This window comes from Fusarium subglutinans (genome assembly GCF_013396075.1).
Source record: "Fusarium subglutinans strain NRRL 66333 chromosome Unknown NRRL66333_c0000002, whole genome shotgun sequence".
Classification (NCBI taxonomy): Eukaryota; Fungi; Ascomycota; class Sordariomycetes; order Hypocreales; family Nectriaceae; genus Fusarium; species Fusarium subglutinans.
This window is the reverse complement of record NW_023502065.1, coordinates 423,987-444,955: the sequence shown is the minus strand read 5'-3', so window position 1 is coordinate 444,955 and position 20,969 is coordinate 423,987. Positions and strand designations below refer to the sequence as shown.

The following is a 20,969-nucleotide window of genomic DNA, read 5'->3' as shown; positions in this document are numbered from 1 at the left end:
CCAAGACTCGTGGTTCTATGTCCCGGTCTTCACGGTTTTCCAATACAACCCGCACCTACGTCTTTTGCCAAAATCGCAGGAGAGGAAGAGCATCTATCGAATAGACTCACTAGTAGAACCCCAAATTTTTTCTTGATAAAGTTTCCGTGCTCCAGTATAGGAAGAACCGCCGTTAAAGGCAATCAGACGTCAACTTCAGTTTGACATACCCTAGACTCTGGCCCATGAAAAAGATAGCGGGGACAGTGGTTTCAAGGCATTTTCCTCTATCGACCGCCACCATCATCAGGTACGAATGACTTTAGACGAACATCTTACTCTGCCAATACAGAATAGAGTTCAGTCAATCTCCGATCGAACCATCCCTCCAAAGCACGATCCATCCAAGACCGATAAATTCACATGCACCTCCCGAAAGCCCGGGACTCTTTGAGTGGAGCAGCCCGGCTTTCCCCCGATCCGAGAAGTTGGACGAACAAGCCCGTTTCAGCTCCGCCAAGAACGATCAAGCCAAGCAATATTAATCAATGCTATACATATAAAACAGCGATAAGTCGTCTAAATACGGGGGTATTATCGAACTTTTCACAAGGCCAGTGTAGTAGTATGGCTGTTTTGCGTGCAGGTTTTACCAACGTCACATCCCGGTATCGTCCCAGATCTGAGACAGATCTCAAAACAGGCTGGAGCTGACCGGCCAAACATTTGATGGCCAAGAAAAGAAACGGTCTTGCGGAATATAGAGAGAGAGAGAGAGACCAAGTGAGAGGAGGGAAATAGAGTTTATAATAAATGGCTGTGACAATGTGAATGGCCTCATCATCAGCTCGCAACTAAAAGCTGTGATCAAGACGGCGCGCGCTTAAGGAATATCCTCAATTGGTCCCCGCGTTGCAGAGTCGCAGATGTTTCAACCAACGAGACGCATCCGCGACCGGGTCGTCTTGGCCCCGTCCTCAGTGAATCGCAGCCCTGAGACTCCCATTGGCTGCAGCTGTGATGGGTGGTATAACCCCTGTAGGGTCTCATGCGACATGTTCCTCTCTTTTGTCAGAGCCATTCGCTCTTAGGTTCTTCAAAGAACGAGCTTGCGTCTTTGCTGAAAAATCTCTCTTTATTCTTTTCTCTTCCTCGCTGGCGAGTGACTTAATAACCCTTACCATTTTAATTCGAAGGATTTTGCTGCAACTCAACCTCCACCACTTGAACCCACCCACTCACTCATACTAAAACCCACACATACTTGCATACAACACACCACTTACATCCCTCACAATGGGTAACAATCTCTCCTCAACCTTCGTCCCCGACACTTCCAAGGACATCCTCAGTCCTCAAGATCGACATGCGGACATGTTCCTCGGCATCTTCTGGGCATCGTCGCTCTACGCTTGCGCCATGATCTTCAGCACCTGCGCTCTGATCGACCGATGGAAGGGTCCCTACGATCGCGTTAGAATGTCATTTGGTTCAGTTATGGGAGCCTTGCTATTATCGACGGCGTGGCCTGTTGTCATGGCATACTTGCTCTTTTCGCCGGCTGATGTCTGATGAGCGGAGGAACTATTGGGTTACGGCCTTGGGAATGAGTCCTTGGAAAGGGTTTGGTTGGGTTGGAATTGGGCGATTGGCGTCTTTGACAGTTGTGGTGGAAACGGCATTACGGTCAGACCTGGAGTTTGAATGCATACCACGGCGATATACCATCTAATACATTTTTTTCTATGTTTATCATATTTGATCGACTCATCTTGCTCTATGGCTGATGATCCCACCTCTGTGAACAGAGTTCCTTATCACCCCATACAAGTCTCAAAATAGCACCCTCAGTTATCCGTTAACATTTAACCCACCAGAGTATTTCGTCGACTCCTATCCGACCGCGCATCCTTTCTTCCAATGATAGTCTCAAGCGCCTGAGTCAAAGCCTTGGCATCATATCGTCCACCTCTTCCCTTCTCATCCTTGGGACCATACAACCTCGTCGCATCGATACCCAACTGTGTAAACAGTGGTTTATCTACCTTCGGCGAGGTCTGTCCTTCGATGTAAATGACATGCGACACATATTGGCTGTACTCCTCCTCCATAGGTTTGGGCAGACCTCTTGAATCAGCGAGCGCATTTGCGATAGCTCCAACAAAGTCTAACCCTGTGAAAGGCGCCGTTGAAGGACCGGTCTCGCGATCGGTTGTGCCGTTGAGAATGAGGATCTTATTGCGCACTTGCGGATTGACGATGGCATCACCAACGCCGCGGAGGACAAGACTTGGGATTAATGATGTGAAGAGGGAGCCGATGCTGTACACTACGCTGTGAACAGATCGAAGGGCGTCGAGGACTCTTGGATTGGCGGGCATCTTGATCTCCTCGCCATATGGGTTGATGTACCATACTCGCGCAATCCTTGCGGGTAGGTCTTCTTCTTGCTCTTTGGAGAAGGCAATGGCTGGTCGGCGCAATGCAGGTAGCGTTCCTGGTAGATTCGCGTCTTCAACATGGTGATGGTCTTGATCCCATGTTTGCTCCTGTCGTGATACCGTTGGGCTGTGAACACCAGCTGATGCTCCAGGCACAGCGGCGGTTGGAGCGCTGGGATGCGAGATGTCGTTCTGGCCTGTGATTATCGTGCCATCTTCAAGGCCAGCGGCGATATGGCTAGCAAAGTTGGTGTTGAGGGCTGGAAGGACTGCTATTCTATCTGGCACTGAACATATTGAGCTTAACAGGTAGATGGCAGCTTCGAAACTACCGGTGAAGAGACGGGCACCTGTGAGGAAGAGGTTTCCAATGCTAGCCCCGGAATAGTCAAAGCGACTGCTGGGTTTCATGCGCTTGACAACCTCGAGATTGAAGCTATTCAGATAAGATCTGATGAGTTCTCTCTTGGGCGATGAGATGTCATTCCAGAGAGGGTGCGTCGCTTCTAGAATCTCAAACCATTCTGATCTTGCCGCAGTGTAGACTTTTGGCAAGCGATGATTGAAGAAGTGCTTGATAGCTCTCGTCTCAGAACCTCCATCATTCGGAATAAGACGAACAAGTCGGGACCTCACATCTCCGATACCTAGATAACCCTGTCAGTCAACACTAAGCCCATACACAGCATATAGAAGAGCCACGTGGAAATGGGAACGTAACATACCAGGTCCACCAAAGACACGAATGATCTCACTACTGCTACCGCCATTGTCAGAAATGGGTATCACGTAGCTCAGCGTGCACTGATTCGCTTCTCGAACGCTCTCGAAGACATCGACGAGGTTGTTAGCGGCGCTACCACCTGAGAAGACCACTATGCCCGTCGGTGGTGCCGCTGGAGTGAGGGGCCGGCGAGGGGTCGGCGGTGCTGAGGATCCACTGGAGCTTGGGAGCTGTAGACCAAGGCCATTAAGGTTGATCTGTGCCTTTGCCATTGATTGGGTGGGTAGTCGGGGGAATTATGTGATTTCTGCTTTCTGGCGCAGAATGGGGACGGATTGAGAATCTGGAGATGGTGTTGATGATGACAGATGACGGCTAGCGGGGCATTCTCGATTGTACAGCAAAGCCCCGGTAACGTTATTGCTTCATGACCCAATTATTTCCAATTGCGACGGGTTTGCAGCTGATAATGTGTTCCAATTGATGAAGTTCTTACTTCAATCTTACAGTGGCCGTAGTATTTTCGATCCGATACAAGGCTGTTACTACCATGTTCCAAACTCACTTACTCACTCATGCATATGCTCAATTGCTGCATGAAACCCACGAGTCATGCAACAACGTGGCACACCCTCCAATGACTTTTGCACACTCCAACATCAACGTCAACATCAACATCACCAAAAGCGGTAACCCCCCGAGCAACCGCCGGCTCATAACTCTCGAACCGGGACCAAGAAGCTTTGACACTTCGGATCCGTGTGGGTACAGCGCGGGCAATGGACCGCAAAAGAGAAAGAAAAAAAACATGATGGCTTCATTATCTACAGAAACAAGTGGAACTCGGAACTCTTAGTCCCAAGCCCGTCATTGGCTCCCATGGCCCGGCAGTTGAAGCTTTGCCACAACTGGAGAAGAGCTATCACGGCAAAACGTCAAGAGTTACGTCAGTGATGGATGATGGTATGGATCGCAAGGCTGGAGGATGGGTTACAAATCTCATGCACAGACGTTGGTTCCTTACAAATCTGCATGTTTCGAGAATTACCTTAATGGTTTCTTTTTAAAGATTTTTCTTATTATCTGATCGATTGGCAAGTATATATAGACGAGATCAAGCGTCGTTGTTAGTCGGTATCATCATCATACTCATACAATTCGACCCTTACACAATACTTCACAATGGCTCAATCTATTCCCAAGACTGTCAAGCAATGGACCATCCCCTCCCGTGATGGCAAGGACTTTAGCGGTCTGAAGTTCAGCGAGGAGTCTGTTCCCGAGCTCGGTGACGGCCAAGTCCTCGTCAAGAGTAAGTCCCAAGTTCACATCATCACACTTCACCACAATCTTCTAACACTTACTTCGCAGTCCAGGGTGCTTCCCTCAACTACCGCGATCTCATCCTCCCTCTCGGAAAGTACCCCTTCCCCGCCAAGGACGGCGTCGTCCCCGGCTCCGATGGCGCCGGCACTGTCCTCGCCGTCGGCAAGAACGTCACCCGCTTCCGTCCCGGCGACAAGGTCGTCACTCTCTTCAACCAGGGCCACATCGGCGGATCTCTCGACCAGCTCAGCATCCAGACCGGTCTCGGTGGTGTAACTGACGGAACTTTCCGCACCATTGGTGCCTTTGATGAGCACGGTCTTGTCCCCATGCCCTCCAACCTCGACTTCCATGAGGCTGCAACTCTCACCTGCGCTGGTCTCACTGCCTGGAACGGTCTGTACGGTCTCGAGGGCAAGAAGCTCCTCCCTGGCCAGTGGGTTCTTACCCAGGGTACTGGTGGTGTCAGTATCTTTGCTGTTCAGTTCGCCAAGGCTGCTGGTGCCAAGGTCATCGCTACTACCAGCTCTGCTGAGAAGGCTAAGCTTCTTGAGAAGCTTGGTGCTGACCACATCATCAACTACCGCGAGACTCCTGAATGGGGAGCCAAGGCCAAGGAGCTCACCGGCGGTGCTGGTGTCGACCATGTCATCGAGGTTGCTGGCCCTGCATCCATGAAGCAGTCCCTCAACGCTATCAAGATCGACGGTGTCATCTCCATCATCGGCTTCGTTGGCGGTACTGGCAAGAACGACCCTGGTTTCCTCGACTGCCTTTCCAACCTCTGCACTACCCGAGGTCTCCTTGTTGGAAGCCGTGCTCAGATGGAAGATATGTGCCGTGCTGTTGAGGCCAACCCTGATAAGCTTCGACCTGTTGTTGACCCTAAGATCTTCTCTCTGGAGCAGCTCCGCGAGGCTTATGAGTACCAGTGGTCTGGCAAGCACCAGGGCAAGGTCTGCGTCAAGATTGAGTAAGCGATGATTTATGAGAATATAATGCCGGGATACATGTGTCTCTGGCTTTAACTTATGATACATAGAATTAATAGATACCACCTTTTTCGCATGACCAAGTTTCGTCCATCTCGGCAAGATTGTTTGATTAGACACCGACAAGCCTCTTTTAACTACCCACAACCTTATCTCAGAAGTTCAGCGAGTACATCAATATCTCTCAATTGATTTCAAGTAATTACATTCCATTGGACAGTCAAGCGTGTCACACACAGCTCACCTACTAAAACTGTTTGCTCAGTCCTCCAACCATATCCGTTCATCCCAGGCCATCACTCTAATGAAAGAAGCAGCCTATTCCATTCTCGCGACAAAGAAAACGCCTCTGTCTCAAAAGATGAGTGCAGCGATACCAGCCAAAACACCAACCAAACTGAACTTCTTCGACGATCCTTCATTGACGATAACCGTGCTGGGCGTGGGGTATGGTGTTCCAGGCACGGGAACCGGCGTAGCAGGGCTCGGGACAACAGGAGGAACAGAGGCAGTATCAACGGGAGGAGGAACAATAACAGCAGTCGAAGATCCCTCCAAGATAGGAGACTGAGTCTCCGCGCCGCCTCCACCCTGAACAATAGTAGTCGTATCGGCACGAGTAGTACCACCGCCTTCGCCATTGCAGACACTGCCTTTAGGACAGCATCCGTACTGCTGGTTCGACCCGACTTCGCAGTAAGCTGTAGGAGGGCATCCGCCTGCCTTGCTAGGACAGCATGTCCAGTCGGTCTGGATGCAGCCGGTGCCGCAGTCCTTGAGGTTCTGGTCGGCGCAGGGAACCTCTACGACTTGACGGACTGCGAGGAGGGGAAAGCTGGGGGAGTATTGGACGGCGAGAACGCCGGTGGCTGAGAGGGCGACGAGCAAGAACTTCTTCATCTTTATGAAGTTGGAGTTGGAGTTGTATGTGTTGAAGCGAGAGGTTGGTGATGTTGCAACGAGTGACGATGTTGGTGAAACTGTATCTGTTTGAGAGTGTGAGGAGAGGTGAAGGAAGAGAAATGCGAGACATACCAAGCCCTCGAGGGTTTATATGCATACCATTCTCAGGCTCCCAACGAAAAACTTTGCCTTTCGATCGTCTCTCTTCATTGTCGTTCCTCTCTGATGCCGCGTGCGGCGGCTTCGCTCAAAAACGCCAAAGACATTCCAGCCACGATGCATCTACTCCACCACCCGCAACCATCTACTCCCCCCAACATCATTTCCAATTCCTACAAAGTGTCAAGCCTCTTTTTCTCTCGCAGCGTCGGCTATTTTTGAAGATGTTGCTGCAGTGACCAAGTGCCTCTTCTTGATGCGCCCGGCGTTTTGCAGCTTTGAAGATAGCCGCCTCCGGTTTTTGCGGCGCATGGCTTGATATTCAGGGCATATTACCAGAATCTGTTATTTTGTGACGGTCGGCGTTCGAGATTTCAAGATGAGATGTTTCGGAAGAGTTTATTGTGCCAAGACTAGTGAGGGGAGTAGTTGATGTCATTGGAGATCGGCCAGGAACAAACGCGGCTTTGATCTCGCACTGGCAAAGGGCTGAACGAAATAAGGATCTAGATCTAAGACAAAATATTGGCCGGGCTACCCCAAGCATCTTCCAGAAATTCCCGAACGGTAATAGGCTTGATATTAGGAAAGTCCTTGTTCAGAGCCTTGCTCTCATCCAAGTTGAAACCACCGCTCTCTGCCAACAAACCATAGGCAGACATGACCTTTTTCATGACGGCCTTGGGTGCAGGAATATTGGCAAACATCGCCTCATGGCCTGGCAGCTCACTCAACTCTCCCTTCTCCAGCGTCTCAACACTATCATAAACAACCTTAAACTTGTCGCCTACGAAAATTAGCATCCCGAGCTTGAGCCATAAAGCTTGTCACGTACCTGTCGCTTCTTCGGCAATCTTGACCAGCTCGTTGAATGTGACTTTATCACCAATGCTATACGTAGCTTCATCCCATTTGTCAAGGTTGAGAAGTGCAGCAACAAACTTGGCTACATCTCTACTATACGTAAACGTGACAGGTACGTCTCCAGATCCTGGAATAGCAGCGGCTCGATGTTTGATATCAACAAAGGTTGAAGGAGTGTGCAGGTTTGATTTCGCAGCTGATTTGGAGGAGCCCCAGAAATCAAGAAAGAAGCCGATATGGATCGATGTCCATTCGAGGTTTGTCTTGCGTAGCTCGTCTTGAGCACGGAGTCTGTTGTTTGCTGAGTTAGCCGAGCTACTCCGTCCTAAGTCCTTGCTTAAGCCTTAAACGCATTGGGAAATTGTGTTGGCCGCCAATGCTTGGTCGAATTCCAGTGAATGTCTGAGATCGAGACTTGTGTTCGGATAGAGTTTCAGGGCCGGGAGGTCCAGATCTGGTCGATCCGCACGCTAAGGAAAGTAAGTTATTTTGACCAGGGCCAGGAACGAGATATGCCGTTGTTGTTCAACCCCTGGGCGCTTCCGCCACTTGAAGCTGAGCCTGGAGTATGAAACTTGGGAATACTTTTGGATATGGCATCTTGTATCACTCAGTCTCAAGGGCGGTTAATACGGTCTTCTTTCTGTTTATTTATGTATGAGAATTGGCGCAGTTTGTTGTTATAGGGTAAAGTTTCTGACTGGAATGTCTCATTTCGGGTAGATTTACTGACCACCACCAGATCGCAGTAGCTGCTTTCGTCATCAAGGAAGCGAGATTGTCTCGGGAACATCGAGTAGTGTGATATTGGTCAAAGACCCATTTCTTAACCGAGTCTTATCGACCTTATCTTGGAGCCCGAAGATATCGAAGCCAACTAAGCGTTTGCTCAAGACTCAAGACCAGTGAATTGCTCAACATTGGAGAAACTTGACTGGAATGACTCAGAGATGGGAAGCAACAGACCTTCAGCAGATCCAAGACCTCGAGCGTAAGCATATAACTCCCCGCCCGTACTTGCATCCGACTGATACATGCTAAGTAAGGTAGGCATGGTTCACCCTTGTGGCTCTGGTGCCTTTGGGTACTTCGAGTGTACCCAGGATATATCTGAACTCACTTGAAGTCGAAACCACGGGGAACTCGCGTTAACAGCCAACTTACCAACCTCCTAGAAAGCCAAATTCTTGTCATCTGTCGGAGAAAAGACACCTGTCTTTGTCAGATTCTCTACTGTAACTCTTCGCCGAGAGTTCCCAGACGAGGCTCGTAACCGTCGAGGGTTCACCTCAAACTCTACACAATAGAGGGTAAATATGACATCGTCGGCCCAAAATTAGTCCCTCGCATCACCTATACTCCTCACATGCCATACTGACCCCATTTCAGCCCGTCTTCTTCTGCCGCGACCCCATCCAGGGACCAGACGTCATTCGCTCTCAATCCTGCAAACCAACAAACTTCCTCCTCGATCACGACGCCCTCCTCGACCTCCTCGCCAACACCCCAGAAGCTGACAATGCAGGTCTCATGTTCTTCAGCGATCACGGAACTCCCCAAGGGTGGCGCTTTAACCATAGCTACGGCTGCCACACCTTCAAGTAGGTAGACTCCAACGGAGAGTTTGTCTACATCAAATACCACTTCATCGCAAAGCACGGTCAGAAGAAGCTCACTGACAGTAAAGCTATGCAAATGTGTGGTGAGGATCCTGATCACTCCAAGAGAGATCTCTGGGAGGTTATCGAGAAGGGGGATGAGATTGAGTAGGCAGCTTATGTTCAGTCCATGGATTCTAGACAAGCGGATCTTGATAAACTCGGGCTTGATCTTTTTGATGTCACAAAGGTTTGGCTGCGATCGCAATTCCTGATGAAGGAGTCTGGAAGATTGGTGCTTGACAAAAACCCGGAGAACTTCCATCGTGATGTGGGACAGGCTGCTTTTCGGCTGGTAGCATGTTTCCCGGTATTGAAGACTCGCCTAGATCTGTGGGCGAGGGTTATGAGAGAGCAGGAGAAGAAGAACACTTGCTAAAACACAGCCAAGGGTCTTTGCCGCATCAAGCTTCTCGAGATCTAGGTAAGCAATCAAGCTGTTTCGAACAAGACTTGAAACTGGCAGAAGCATAGAGAAAGTACTTGGCGCAGGTTTATAAAATCTCAGAGGACTATGCACAAGGCATTTTTCATCTTCTGGACCAACCTCAGTTCGAGTTCTCCAAGGTAAAAGAACTGGCTGAGACTGCGAGGAGTGGTATAAGGAGCCCAACTTTAGGCCTGGTACTGGAACGAAATTGACCGAATATCCTCTGTCTTCAGCTGTTTATCAGGCATAAGTGACATATCGAACATGTTGGGTAATTGAATTAGGCTCTTGCTTAGACAATGTCGTGATTTCCAGATACAATGCTGTACTCATCTGCCGATTTCCGTTTGTGACTTTCTAGCCTGAATCCTTCATGTAACCCTGTAGAATTTTAAGTTTGTACTTTCGATTTATCCGTTCAAAACATCATGAGACGATCCCAGAATGGAGTCGTGAGCGCAGTCTATGATGCTGACAATATGCAGAATCCTGGACCAGAAATGGGGATAAGCGGTGATAAAGAAGCGGAATGAGTGCCATGGCCTGTGATAAACCCGGGTCAAAAGCGAAAACGCGCGAAGGATTCAAGTACATCAGCATGAAGACAAACTCATTCAGTCGTATCCAAGTATATGTTGGGCCTCTAGACTCAGGATACACAGCCCCAATTCATTCTCGTAAATTTACAAACATTCACAATCATGGCCCCAACAGACGCAGAGATCAAGGCCACTATCAAGGCCGTGGTCGACGACTTCAGGGGATGGGACCTTGCACCGATAATGCACTATCCAAATGAAGAAGGCCTCGAATTCGAAGATGTCTATTTCCCATCCGATGATGGCGTCCCTTTGGAAGGTTGGTTCATCCCCTGCAAGGGCTCCAACAAGATCATCATCGCCAACCATCCTCACTGGTTCAACCGCGCCGGTATCCCTTCGCATCTCGAACCTTGGAATCAGCTTATGCCTGGAAATGACTTTGAAGTAAGTTTCATTCCAGATTACAAGATTCTTCATGATGCAGGGTATAATGTCCTTGCGTATGATCTCAGGAATCATGGACTCAGTGGAAGTGGAAACCAAGGTCTCTTTGGCTTCTTTGAATGGCGCGATGTTCTTGGATCGTTAAAATATGTTCGTGGAAGGGATGATACGAAGTATATGACGATTGGACTATTTAGTCGCTGCGCCGGGGCAAACGCAACACTCTCGGCGATGAGACATCGCCCTGAAGCCTTCAAAGGCGTAAGATGCATGATTGCGCCGCAGCCTATATCAGCCGGCTCCTCCATCGCGGTGATGCTTGACAGAATGGGCGCTCCGGCATCGTACATGGAAGAAGCTGATCGACAATTCTTCATGAAGACGAGTTTTCATATAAGTCAATTGTCGCCGCCGACTGATGCGAAGCACGCCAATGTGCCGACGTTTCTGTACCAGGTCCGCGATGATCCATGCACGACGCCGAAGGATGTTCAGTCTGTTTATGATAATATTCCTATCCAGGACAAGAAGTTGAAGTGGATTGAGGGGACGGATAAGAGGTGGGATGGATATACGTACTTTCAGAGGGAGCCGGATCAGTTCTTGGAGTGGCTTGCAATGTACATGAACTAAGCATAGCATAATACAATTCCAGTTTCCTATCGCGCTTCGGTTATATTATTATAATGGCTCTATCAAACTAAAATCAAGGGGTATCGTATATAGTTATCCTGAATCAACAGATACGGTAACAGTTGTCTGTGAGTATCGAAACTTTCACCATCTCGTGGCATGCAGCTTTTGAAAAGCCAAGCCCAATTGCTTCATTGTCCTCATACCGTAAAGTGCTCCCTCTGTAGCTGCCGCGTTGACCCCGTATCGCTAGCCACATCGTCGTACTCAGATCTTCTCGCCTGCTTAACAACAACTTCCGTCCGTGTGGTCTTTTGAATGCCTCCCTCCAATCGATCTACCAGCTGTATATCGTCGGTATTCGCTTCGATAAACGTAGTGTTGCCGCCAACAAACATTGCCGATGGTATTTTGCTTTTCCCGGTCTGCTTGGAGCTCTTCTTTTGGGTGCTGTGGGATCTGGAACCGGAATAGTCGGGATAGTCGCTGTTGTTGCTGGCCTTGACTACTTTGATGATGAGGTCTGCCATGTTCATTTCGATGTGGAGTTTGACGAGGTATGCTAGAGGATGGAACTGAACGTAACTGTGATAGCGAGTTAGTAATGCTAAGAGGTTTGAGCTAGCATGACTTACACAATGTCGTTTGGCAGGGACATCATTGCGATAAGAAGGATCTGGTCAGAATTAGTATCTGCAGCAGCAGCTCAGGGGGCGATGGAAGCATACATCCATAGTCATCGACACAGCGATCATGCCCAAGTTGAAGCGAAACAGTCGAGTGTACTTGGTCAGGCCGTTCGCAATGAGCCTCGACCTCACAAGGTGGATAAAGTACAAATTGAGTCCTGCATCAACCAATAAAAAGATGACCTTCTCGATTCTGTCCCAGACTTTGTTGATGTCGATCCAAGTCTTGTTAACTTGAAGCCGAGCTGGGATCCAAATTGTGAATACACTGACGTTGACGCATAATATGATGAGAAAGGAGTATATCTTGAGTCGCTTTGCATTTTGTCGGTTGACCATGAGGATTGCGATTCGGTTGATGATGATTTGAATGAGTGCTTGAAGTTGGATACACCATAGGAAAACTACACACTGTTAGCCTCTGCTCTGGCAACGCCATGGACACCAGCACGATATGATACAAGTGGTATGACTTACTTAAAGTAAAGAAAACCGGAAACCCGCCGGGGATATAATTTCGTAGATAGCACCAAGTAACAGCGCTCATGATACAGCTGCTCGTCCATTCCAGCCATAACAGTATGATATAGTGATTCATCCTGCATCCTCGCCTCCATGATTTGATGGTTTGCTGTATTCCTTTGGTGAACGTGAACAGCCCGACTCCAAGCGAGATTCCCCAAGCGATACTCGCAATGTTCATGTCATTCTCGCCCGCATCGACCTCGACAAAGTTCGGTCCTTTCCACAAATCCCCCATGGCGACAACTGTGTGACTGAACTCGGGCGATTAGAAGCACTCAGCAAAGGATTTGAAAAGCGAAAGGACGGCAAGAATAGAAACGAGCGAGATAGTAAGCACACGATGGGAAGCCCACATACATAGCCAACACAACATCGCCGCTAAACATTCAGATCTTGCGGATCCTGATGCCTGCGCCCAACTAATAACGTTGATCCTATTGAAGGGTAAAAGGCACAGACGAAGCATCCATTCTCAGGATCCGCAGCGATCGATCTTCGGCAGGGGATCCCAGAGCATGAGCCGAGACTCGATCTCAGTCTGGCCTTTGGTTGGACGGCGGGTTGGAGGCTATCATCCAGAGGTCCTCAGGGCTGCATATCTGCTGGTGCTTTATATGGGGTTCGTGCATGGTTGGTAAGAGATAGACGAGTATGCTTTTGGAGTGTTTTGCGAGTCGTCTTCACGAAGAATGAAAACATTGCAGAAGATATTGACGCTGTCACGAAGTTAACTAAAGCTGAGATCAAGTCGCTTGACAGCCCTACGCGTGAAACAAACAGATGTTCCAGAAAACGTCTTGAGAAATGCTTCAGTGGTAGTACGCATCACGGATCATGGAGTGACACTCTTCTTCGAGTCAGGTAGGCCCCTGTCGCCGGCCGCATATTACCGCCAGGTCCTCGCCTTCTGTGAGAAAAGAAATATGCCGACTAGACGAGCTTGACACTATCGAATCTTGTGGTGAGTGGCAGGGAAGAGGTTGATGCTTTTGCGAAAATTGTCGGAGGGGTTGCTCGGTGAAGATCCGGGGCTGGTATGAGGAGCGAAGGAGCCCGATCATAATATCCATGCTAAATTTTTAACAGAACAGCAAATGGAGATTTTGTACTTTCAATGTTGGTCAAACAAGGTGGTTCCTTGATGCAGATAGATCATTCTTCCAGGCCATAATCTACAGCGGGTCTCTCCTGGTGAAGAAACTTGTGCAAAAGCAAAACAGCAGATCCAATCTCGCACAAATGAGCTCTCACAACTGACCAGATCTCGTCTCATCTCTGTTCCCAGCTCCAAATTGCGGCTCAACATCCTCGTTGCCTCAATAGCGGACGATCAGGGTCTAGCACTATAATTATGCACCGGTCGTGGAACAGATGTCTTCTAGCTTCAAGCCTGAACCAATGGTCTTAGTGAGTCCAGTGCACTGTGAAACATGCCACGTGCATATTCGGCGTGTTTCGTACGCTATTGATAGCGGCCGCTGTAGGGCTTGGTGAGGCTGTAGGTAGTGGATGTGTCCTCTAAAGTTACAAGTATCTTGATGAGTTGAGGAATCACCACTTGCATTTTGAAGCGTGGAGAGGACAAAAAAGAAAGTTTGCATATAATATACCCTAGCAAAAGAAAGCAGATCATCCGATTGCTACCTAACATTCTTTGTGACACTGGACGGATCTTGTAGGCATGCCCGATAAAACCTGGACCCTGTCTTCGGCTCCGCTACGGCTCCCAAAGATGAAGCTGTTGCAGAAATGGATTTGAAGAGTTGATGCGCGGTCAATGCAGCGAAGAGTCATGCTTGTATATAATTGGAGGGACATGTCATCCATTGAGATTACCAACAATTCAACGCGGAGATGATGCTCGAATGACTATGATGTCATCGATTCTCTTTCAGCAGAGCTCAACCCTCACTGCCTCATATCCAACCGCACTCTCGCAGCCATTCAATAAAGTGAAGTTTACCTATCACAGAGAATCTACACTCGGACTGCTATTCCTCGTCAATTCAACACTCTATTTACCCGTGAAATCAGGATCAATGAAAATCGTACATGGAAACGTTCAAGTTTGTCATTGTGTGTCTGGTCAAAGGGTATTGATTCATCCGTGTATAACTAAAAACAAGCATTGCCTTTATAAGTACATTTGTAGAGTTACCTTACGGGGCTGTGCAAAATTATTGAGAGTTTTCTGTAGGTACCTTAGCTTTGTTGATCATGTACTGTTTATAGTGGCCTTACCTTGACATTCAATTCAAGCTTGTAAGTGATGGTTTGTCGTTGAGTATTCGCCAGTGCCATACCATCTAAGTGTCCATAATGGCTACATGGATAGAGAAACACTACTATTTCAATAATAATTTATACGTAGGTTGTTCAAAGCTGATACTCAAGAGAAGTACTGCACAAAGCCCAGTAACAGAGTGATAGGAAATAGGCATTGAAGGTGTAGGGTGAATGTTTGGGAAAGCATCCATCCTCAAGCAACCAAAAGAAATGTTGCCCGCCCACTGAGTGCCACCACAACACAAGTTGCACCAAAACAATAATTCTGAGTCTAGTAGTTTACTCATGGCCTCCGTCAAATAGCTCCAGCGCTCTGCTCAGTTATGACGATCCAGTAGTGGCAACCACCCCGCAATCCTCAGCAATCAACCATCTACAATACAACCTACCAAGTGCTAAGCCACCATGACTCCTTCATAAAGGCCCCCCAAGTCCTCACTTACACGACCCCCGAAAATGCTCGCAGCTATGCCACCATGAAGAAGAGATCTCGTGCCTGCGAAGCTTGCCAGGCTCTCAAAGTCAAGTGCGAACCATCCCCCGGAGAGTCATCCATCTGTGAGCGATGCTCTCGTTACAGTCTCACTTGTGTCCCTGCTGCGAGAAAGTGGCAGAGAGATAGGATTGCTGAGCTGGAGGAGCAGGTTAGGAATCTACAGGATAAGCTTGATGGTGCTACCAATTCGACTCTGGGGTTGTCGACTTATGCTGCTTCGACGAGGGCTACTTCTGTGTTCTCTGATGGAGCTTGGCCGCAGACAAGTGCTAAGCCATCCGAACTCGGCTTTCTGAATTCTCGTCTAGACTACGATACTCAGCTTCGATGTCTACAAGTCTGCTCAACAACCGCTGGACAGTTCTGGTACCTTATACCTCCCGTCGACACCACCTCAGCACGCTCATGGCTAGACTCCCTCAGGGCAGGAGCCCCCGTCAAGCTCATATCCATGCTGGCCTTCACCATGTCCCCCTCCTCCGCCGAGATCGATCCCCAAACGCAGGAAGACTTACGAATCAAGACCTTTGAAATCCTCGGCCAAGCAGCTGTCGGTCTCAAACGGCCCTCCCTAGATCTGATCCAAGCCGCGCTAATAACCGGTCTCTGGATCAGACCCTCCCTGGACTGCAATCACGGGAACCCGAACCAGCTTGTCTCGCTGGCACACGATCTCAGCGTGGAGCTTGGCCTTGGAGGTGCGGAGATGCAGACTTCTGCACCGGCGTGGTTCTTCCGCATCTAGGGGCCGCTGACGCTGGAGATGCAGAAGATTTGGCTGGCGGGGTGGATGACTTCTACGATGAAGGCTGTCGGGCTGAGGAGGGTGCATAATTTTGATTGGGGAACGGCGCATTATAAGGCTCTGGGGGCGTTGGAGGCTGACGGGTCGGATCCGTTGTTCTTGGAGATGCTTTATACGATTCGACTTCACGCAAAGGTTGCTAGCTCTCTTGAGCTCTGCAATACTCGCACGTTTCTCGACGTCAACTCTGACGTTGTAGCGGCCACGAGGGGTCAGATCTACAATGATTTGAACGAGCTGAGCAACAGACCTCTCGCGGGCGATGTTCAGCTTCGTTTCTGGCGAATGCTCGTCGCAATACACGTCAACGAACCAGTTCTTCACACAACCACCAACAAAACCCTCTTCACATCCCCCTACATCTCCGAAAGAATCGGCGTCCACGACTTTGCCCGCGGTCCCATAACCCCAACAGCAGCAACAGCCCTGCACTCCATAGTGGAAGCCTGCCACCTCGCCATCTCCATAGTCCTCGAAATGGACGCCTCGACAATCCTATCCCTTCCGTCCCTCTGCTTCGGCCCAGCGGTGAGCTACACACTTTCCATCCTCATCAAAGTCTTCGTGGCAGTGTCTGCACCGGGAAACACATACAGTCAAATCCTTAACCGCGAAACCCTGCACGTGCGAGAAGCCATGCAAAAGCTCATATCGGTCAAGGAGGAGCTGCTAAGGCTCGATCCGCACATGGGCAACTGGAACACGAGGATCATAGGATCCGTCGAATGGCTGGGTGTTTGGCTGGATGATTACGAGATTATTATTGAGCGCTATGAGGAGAATCTGCAGAGGGAGGTTGCAGAACAGGAAATCGAAGGACTCAGCCCCAATGGACATTTCTAATCAATTCCTCCTGACTCTGTACTTTACACCAATCTAGTAATTAATCTTTAGTCTACGGAGTAACATACACCTTTATTCCCTGTAGCTTGAATATTTCTCCTGCAGAAAGGGTCTAGAAGCCGTTAAATCTACAGGGATGTTTCTGGCGCGGGAATCCGTGTCCTGTCACTTACACGGGTAGACTTACAAAATGACGTACACGACTCTCGGGAGGCTCCAAGGCGGTGCAATAAGCGATGAGGGCTGTGCTAGCAATTAAGCTTGTCTTTCCCCAGGGTCTTTTATGGAGACGGTGAATTTTGACCGTGGATTTTATATGTGTTTGAGTTGTGAGACCTTTGTAGTTGGGGATCAACATCATGATCACTGAGCGTTATGGATGTGATGAGCGAGAGTCGATGATGCTTTGACTTTGAGGTAGATGCTAGGTATTAGGATTGAGGAAGGGGTTTGTTTGAGGTTTGTGGTTGGCTTCATGAGGAGATGTTGTGTATAAAGTGAAGGGAGAAGCGCAACAAGAAGAGAAGTCTCATCACCCACAGCTTCACATCTTCAGCATCATAACATCACAATCGCTCTCAGCCTAACAGCTATCACCAGCTTCATTCTACTCTTGAGCACCAAATCCTCCAAGATGAAGTTCCTCAACCTCGCAGCCCTCGCATCCGCCGTGGTCGCCCAATCCGACCTCGCCAGCATTCTCTCCTCCCAATCCGACCTCTCTACGCTCGCCGAGCTCCTCGCTCTCGTCCCCGACATCGCAGAGACTCTCGCATCCGCCAGCAACATCACCATCTTTGCTCCCACCAACGATGCATTTGCCTCAGTCCCCCGAGACATTCCCGAGGGAGAAGCTATCTCTCAGCGCAACGACACCATCGCCATTGGTGCTCTGTTGTCAAACCATGTCTTCAAGGGCTATTATCCTGCCAAGGTTGCTACGGATATTCCTGTGTTTGTGCAGTCGCTGCTGGATTCGAGCTTCGTCAATTATCGTCAGCCGTTTGGCAACTTTACGGGTGGGCAGTATAATGGTATTGTGAAGGATGGCGATGATGTTGTTGTCATCTCTGGGGAAGAGACTTTGTCCTATGTGACTGAGGCCGTAAGTACTACTCCATCTCAGACATTGAGCTGGTTCTGATGCTATGATCCGCAGGATATCAAGGTGGGTGACTCGGCCATCATCCACAAAGTCGACAAGCCTCTCAGCTTCGGTCCTCCTCTCCAACTCTTTACCCGCCGCGACAACCTCCTCAACTTCAACGCCGCTCTCAACGCAGCTGATCTTCCTTACAACTTCGGCAACCTGGACCGCGACTCCTCCACCCTCGTCAACATCTCCGACTTCACCGTCTTCATCCCCAACGACGCTGCCTTTGAGGCCATTGGTTCAGTCCTCGAGAGCGCTGATCTCAAGACTCTGCAGGAGGTGTTGAAATACCACATTGTCGATGATGTCCTCTTCTCAACTGATCTAGCCAACGTCAGCGTTCCTAGTCTGCAGGGCGCTGATTTGACGTTTACTGTTGCTGAGGATGGAAGTGCTTGGGTGAATGGTGCTAAGATTCTCTTCACCAATGTTCTTCTCTTCAACGGTGTCGCTCACGTTATCGATGGGTAAGTCTTTCTTCTGCTCTTGACCACCCACGTACAGTACAGTACTGATAGCAATAGTGTCCTCAACCCTGCCGACGACCCCTTTGACCGTGCTGATCTCAAGCCCGCTGCCGATGCTGATGACCGCCTTGCTTTCCCTGGCGCCACGCCCGTCTCCAAGCTCCCTTTCTCGGTCATCAGCTACGTCGACGACAGCCAGCCTACTTACACCACCCCCGAGCTCCTCAAGACTCTGAAGGCCATTGATGTCTCAGCTCTTGCTACTGCCACGTCTACCGCTGATGCTACCACTGGTGCTGGAGAGACTACTCCCACTCCTACCGGAGTTACTCCTGTTGTCAACGCTGCAAGCTCCAAGTTTGTCGCCGGAGGAGCTAGTCTTTTCGCTGTTGTCATTGCTCTCCTGATGGTTTAAGCTGTTTGTACTTCGAGGTCGTGTTGGTAAAGCTCTTGTTAGTGCGAGTCTATGTTCTTCGCCTTAATGCTCCAGATGCAGGTCTTTCGAAGATCCAGAAATCCCCCGGTCAGAGTAGATTAGTGCTTAATATCCTGAATTTACATCTTTCTTATACAATATCTTGGGCGAATGTGAATAAACGCATACCGAATCGGGGAGAACAAGCGCCGAAGATTGGTCATGCAGACTCCATCTCGGAATACCGAGGATACGCGAGGGTCCGATAGTGGAGATCCCGCGTGCAAGGATCGCCAGAGATCGCCTCCGATCGCGATACCAATTCCATTTTCGTGCTCCAGCTACACTGATTGATTCGTCAGATTAGTTCCTTCTTGTTATAACTAGCACTTATACCAGACGTCAATCTCCCATAACAGACTTCGTCCCTGGCTTTGCAATCATTGCGCCCTTTCTCAAACCCTCGAGTAAGTCTTACTATGAGGGCGCCCGTGAAAGCACCTTCAACTTGGGGTACTACAGCTCGTCGTCTCGCATGTTGGTTGATCTTCATCTTTATTTGCTACTGGAGTGCTGAATGGATCTCAGATCATAGGGGCGCAATCTCTCAACTTCCCCTGGCCGGCACATTAGTCGCAGCACCAACAAGGCTCTACCAGCAATATTTATCCGGAAGAAGGCAATTCAGTTCATCTACGCTCAAGCTACAGGAGCAGTCTCAGCCTATCAACATGGGCTCTCAGACCAAGAACCTGGATGGGCTCAAGGAGCATCTCACTCATGATAAACTTGACGAGCTGCGAAACTTCTGGTTTGAGCATATCCCCGAGGAGGCCAACCGTATCATCGCTTCCCAAGAACTGCAAAAGAGATGGTACTTCTCGGACAAAGAGTTCGACGATGCCTGCGTGTAAGTTGCACACTTTCTCTCGATCGACAACGTCTCTAACACATCCTAGCACTCGATTCAGCCCTGTACTTGAAGCCATCCGCGCAAGAGCTTCTGTCCGTTACTCAGCCTCGGGACTCGCTAGACTGGCTGAGCCTGATCATTCTGCTCGACCAAATTCCTCGCAACTCATATCGCGGCGAGGAATCATCCATCTGCTTCACTTACTTCGACCCTCTGGCACAGCAAGTATCCCTTGAATCCATCAAGCAGGGCATCCCAGATAAAGCACCCGAGATTCGCTGGGTCTTCTCTCACCGCACCTGGTTCTACATGCCCTTAATGCACTCAGAGGATGTATCTGCACACGAAAAGGCTGTCGCTGCTTTTGAGCAGATGAACCAGGATATACTGAGCTTGATCGAGGGAACAAGCGGTGCAGATGAGTATGAGAGGAAAGCAAGAGAAGTTGTGCAGGCGGATCCTGAAGCAGCAAAGGCAAGTGGTGAGACGAGCAAAGTGTTTGAGGAGAAGCATAGAGTGATTATTGAGAGGTTTGGGAGATATCCGCATAGAAATAAGGCGCTTGGGCGGGAGGCAACGCCAGCGGAGGTGGAGTTTCTTGAGAGTGGAGGTGATACGTTTGGTAGCTGAGATGCCTGATGCATGCATTGCATAGCGAATCATTATTATGATCTGCACTATAGACAATGACCTCATTGCGCTATGATGCCTGCCATGTTGGTCCAGGTACGCTATCAAAATAATTGACGATCATATTCGCGTATCAAAGCGGGAGCGCCAGACAGGTACACGAGGCATTGATGAGAGGCAGGCACCAGAAACTGAGTGAGCCGAGAGTAAGTTCAGAGTAGATGCTTCGGCGTTTTGAAGAATTAAGTCTCCCAAACTCAATAAGCCCAAGGACAATTATTAACTGCAACGCGTCTCATGACAGCGTATGCGAATTCTATTCAGAGCCGCCTCATACGCCCAAAGCGAATACGTCCAATTTAAACGACACCCGAAAACGCCTCCCAGCGCCAATAGGAATCCACGGGGGCGCTAGTGCGGCAGCCCCAACTACCGACAGTCCACTAACGACCAGCGCCCGCCCACCAATTCCCCAGGGGTCGTTTTACGGTTCTGACATTTAATTGCCTAAACGGGAACCTCGGCGTGTCGGATGTCGAGTGATCCGACTTGCAGCATCGGTAGTTAACCTGATGCCACAGTGCCCTCGTCTGTAAAATAACACTTTTTCCTCTTCCAACTCCTATATATAATAAAGTTCTTTTTGATTCAA

The 20,969-nt window shown here is 49.3% G+C and overlaps 11 protein-coding genes across 11 annotated transcripts; 7 read left to right on the top strand and 4 right to left on the bottom strand.

The window, feature by feature from the left end:
* Nucleotides 1-1,275: 1,275 nt before the first annotated feature.
* FSUBG_475 (uncharacterized protein) lies at nt 1,276-1,551 on the top strand (the record flags this gene model as incomplete). Its single annotated transcript, XM_036682771.1, has 1 exon — nt 1,276-1,551. The coding sequence occupies one exon, from the start codon at nt 1,276-1,278 to the stop codon at nt 1,549-1,551; it is 276 nt and encodes a 91-aa protein (XP_036543998.1).
* Nucleotides 1,552-1,844: 293 nt separating this feature from the next.
* Nucleotides 1,845-3,416, bottom strand: FSUBG_474 (UPF0052 domain protein; the record flags this gene model as incomplete). The annotated part of the gene is made up of 2 exons (XM_036682761.1): nt 1,845-3,067; nt 3,146-3,416. 2 exons carry the CDS (start codon nt 3,414-3,416, stop codon nt 1,845-1,847), a joined length of 1,494 nt encoding a protein of 497 aa, XP_036543997.1.
* Nucleotides 3,417-4,326: 910 nt separating this feature from the next.
* On the top strand, nt 4,327-5,447 carry FSUBG_473 (alcohol dehydrogenase; the record flags this gene model as incomplete). The annotated part of the gene is made up of 2 exons (XM_036682750.1): nt 4,327-4,456; nt 4,516-5,447. 2 exons carry the CDS (start codon nt 4,327-4,329, stop codon nt 5,445-5,447), a joined length of 1,062 nt encoding a protein of 353 aa, XP_036543996.1.
* Nucleotides 5,448-5,816: 369 nt separating this feature from the next.
* Nucleotides 5,817-6,362, bottom strand: FSUBG_472 (gpi anchored serine-threonine rich protein; the record flags this gene model as incomplete). The annotated part of the gene is made up of 1 exon (XM_036682740.1): nt 5,817-6,362. The coding sequence occupies one exon, from the start codon at nt 6,360-6,362 to the stop codon at nt 5,817-5,819; it is 546 nt and encodes a 181-aa protein (XP_036543995.1).
* Nucleotides 6,363-7,036: 674 nt separating this feature from the next.
* On the bottom strand, nt 7,037-9,311 carry FSUBG_471 (isoflavone reductase like IRL; the record flags this gene model as incomplete). Its single annotated transcript, XM_036682729.1, has 3 exons — nt 7,037-7,311; nt 7,360-7,679; nt 8,755-9,311. 3 exons carry the CDS (start codon nt 9,309-9,311, stop codon nt 7,037-7,039), a joined length of 1,152 nt encoding a protein of 383 aa, XP_036543994.1.
* An 866-nt stretch (nt 9,312-10,177) lies between these two features.
* Nucleotides 10,178-11,095, top strand: FSUBG_470 (gibberellin biosynthesis-related; the record flags this gene model as incomplete). The annotated part of the gene is made up of 1 exon (XM_036682718.1): nt 10,178-11,095. One exon carries the CDS (start codon nt 10,178-10,180, stop codon nt 11,093-11,095), a length of 918 nt encoding a protein of 305 aa, XP_036543993.1.
* Nucleotides 11,096-11,295: 200 nt separating this feature from the next.
* Nucleotides 11,296-12,544, bottom strand: FSUBG_469 (uncharacterized protein; the record flags this gene model as incomplete). Its single annotated transcript, XM_036682706.1, has 4 exons — nt 11,296-11,680; nt 11,731-11,771; nt 11,824-12,188; nt 12,262-12,544. The coding sequence occupies 4 exons, from the start codon at nt 12,542-12,544 to the stop codon at nt 11,296-11,298; spliced, it is 1,074 nt and encodes a 357-aa protein (XP_036543992.1).
* A 2,527-nt stretch (nt 12,545-15,071) lies between these two features.
* FSUBG_468 (cercosporin resistance) lies at nt 15,072-15,836 on the top strand (the record flags this gene model as incomplete). Its single annotated transcript, XM_036682695.1, has 1 exon — nt 15,072-15,836. The coding sequence occupies one exon, from the start codon at nt 15,072-15,074 to the stop codon at nt 15,834-15,836; it is 765 nt and encodes a 254-aa protein (XP_036543991.1).
* Nucleotides 15,837-15,893: 57 nt separating this feature from the next.
* Nucleotides 15,894-16,739, top strand: FSUBG_467 (cercosporin resistance; the record flags this gene model as incomplete). The annotated part of the gene is made up of 1 exon (XM_036682684.1): nt 15,894-16,739. The coding sequence occupies one exon, from the start codon at nt 15,894-15,896 to the stop codon at nt 16,737-16,739; it is 846 nt and encodes a 281-aa protein (XP_036543990.1).
* A 634-nt stretch (nt 16,740-17,373) lies between these two features.
* On the top strand, nt 17,374-18,774 carry FSUBG_466 (transforming growth factor-beta-induced ig-h3; the record flags this gene model as incomplete). Its single annotated transcript, XM_036682673.1, has 3 exons — nt 17,374-17,844; nt 17,899-18,359; nt 18,417-18,774. The coding sequence occupies 3 exons, from the start codon at nt 17,374-17,376 to the stop codon at nt 18,772-18,774; spliced, it is 1,290 nt and encodes a 429-aa protein (XP_036543989.1).
* A 479-nt stretch (nt 18,775-19,253) lies between these two features.
* On the top strand, nt 19,254-20,317 carry FSUBG_465 (uncharacterized protein; the record flags this gene model as incomplete). The annotated part of the gene is made up of 3 exons (XM_036682662.1): nt 19,254-19,684; nt 19,734-19,749; nt 19,793-20,317. 3 exons carry the CDS (start codon nt 19,254-19,256, stop codon nt 20,315-20,317), a joined length of 972 nt encoding a protein of 323 aa, XP_036543988.1.
* Nucleotides 20,318-20,969: the final 652 nt, after the last annotated feature.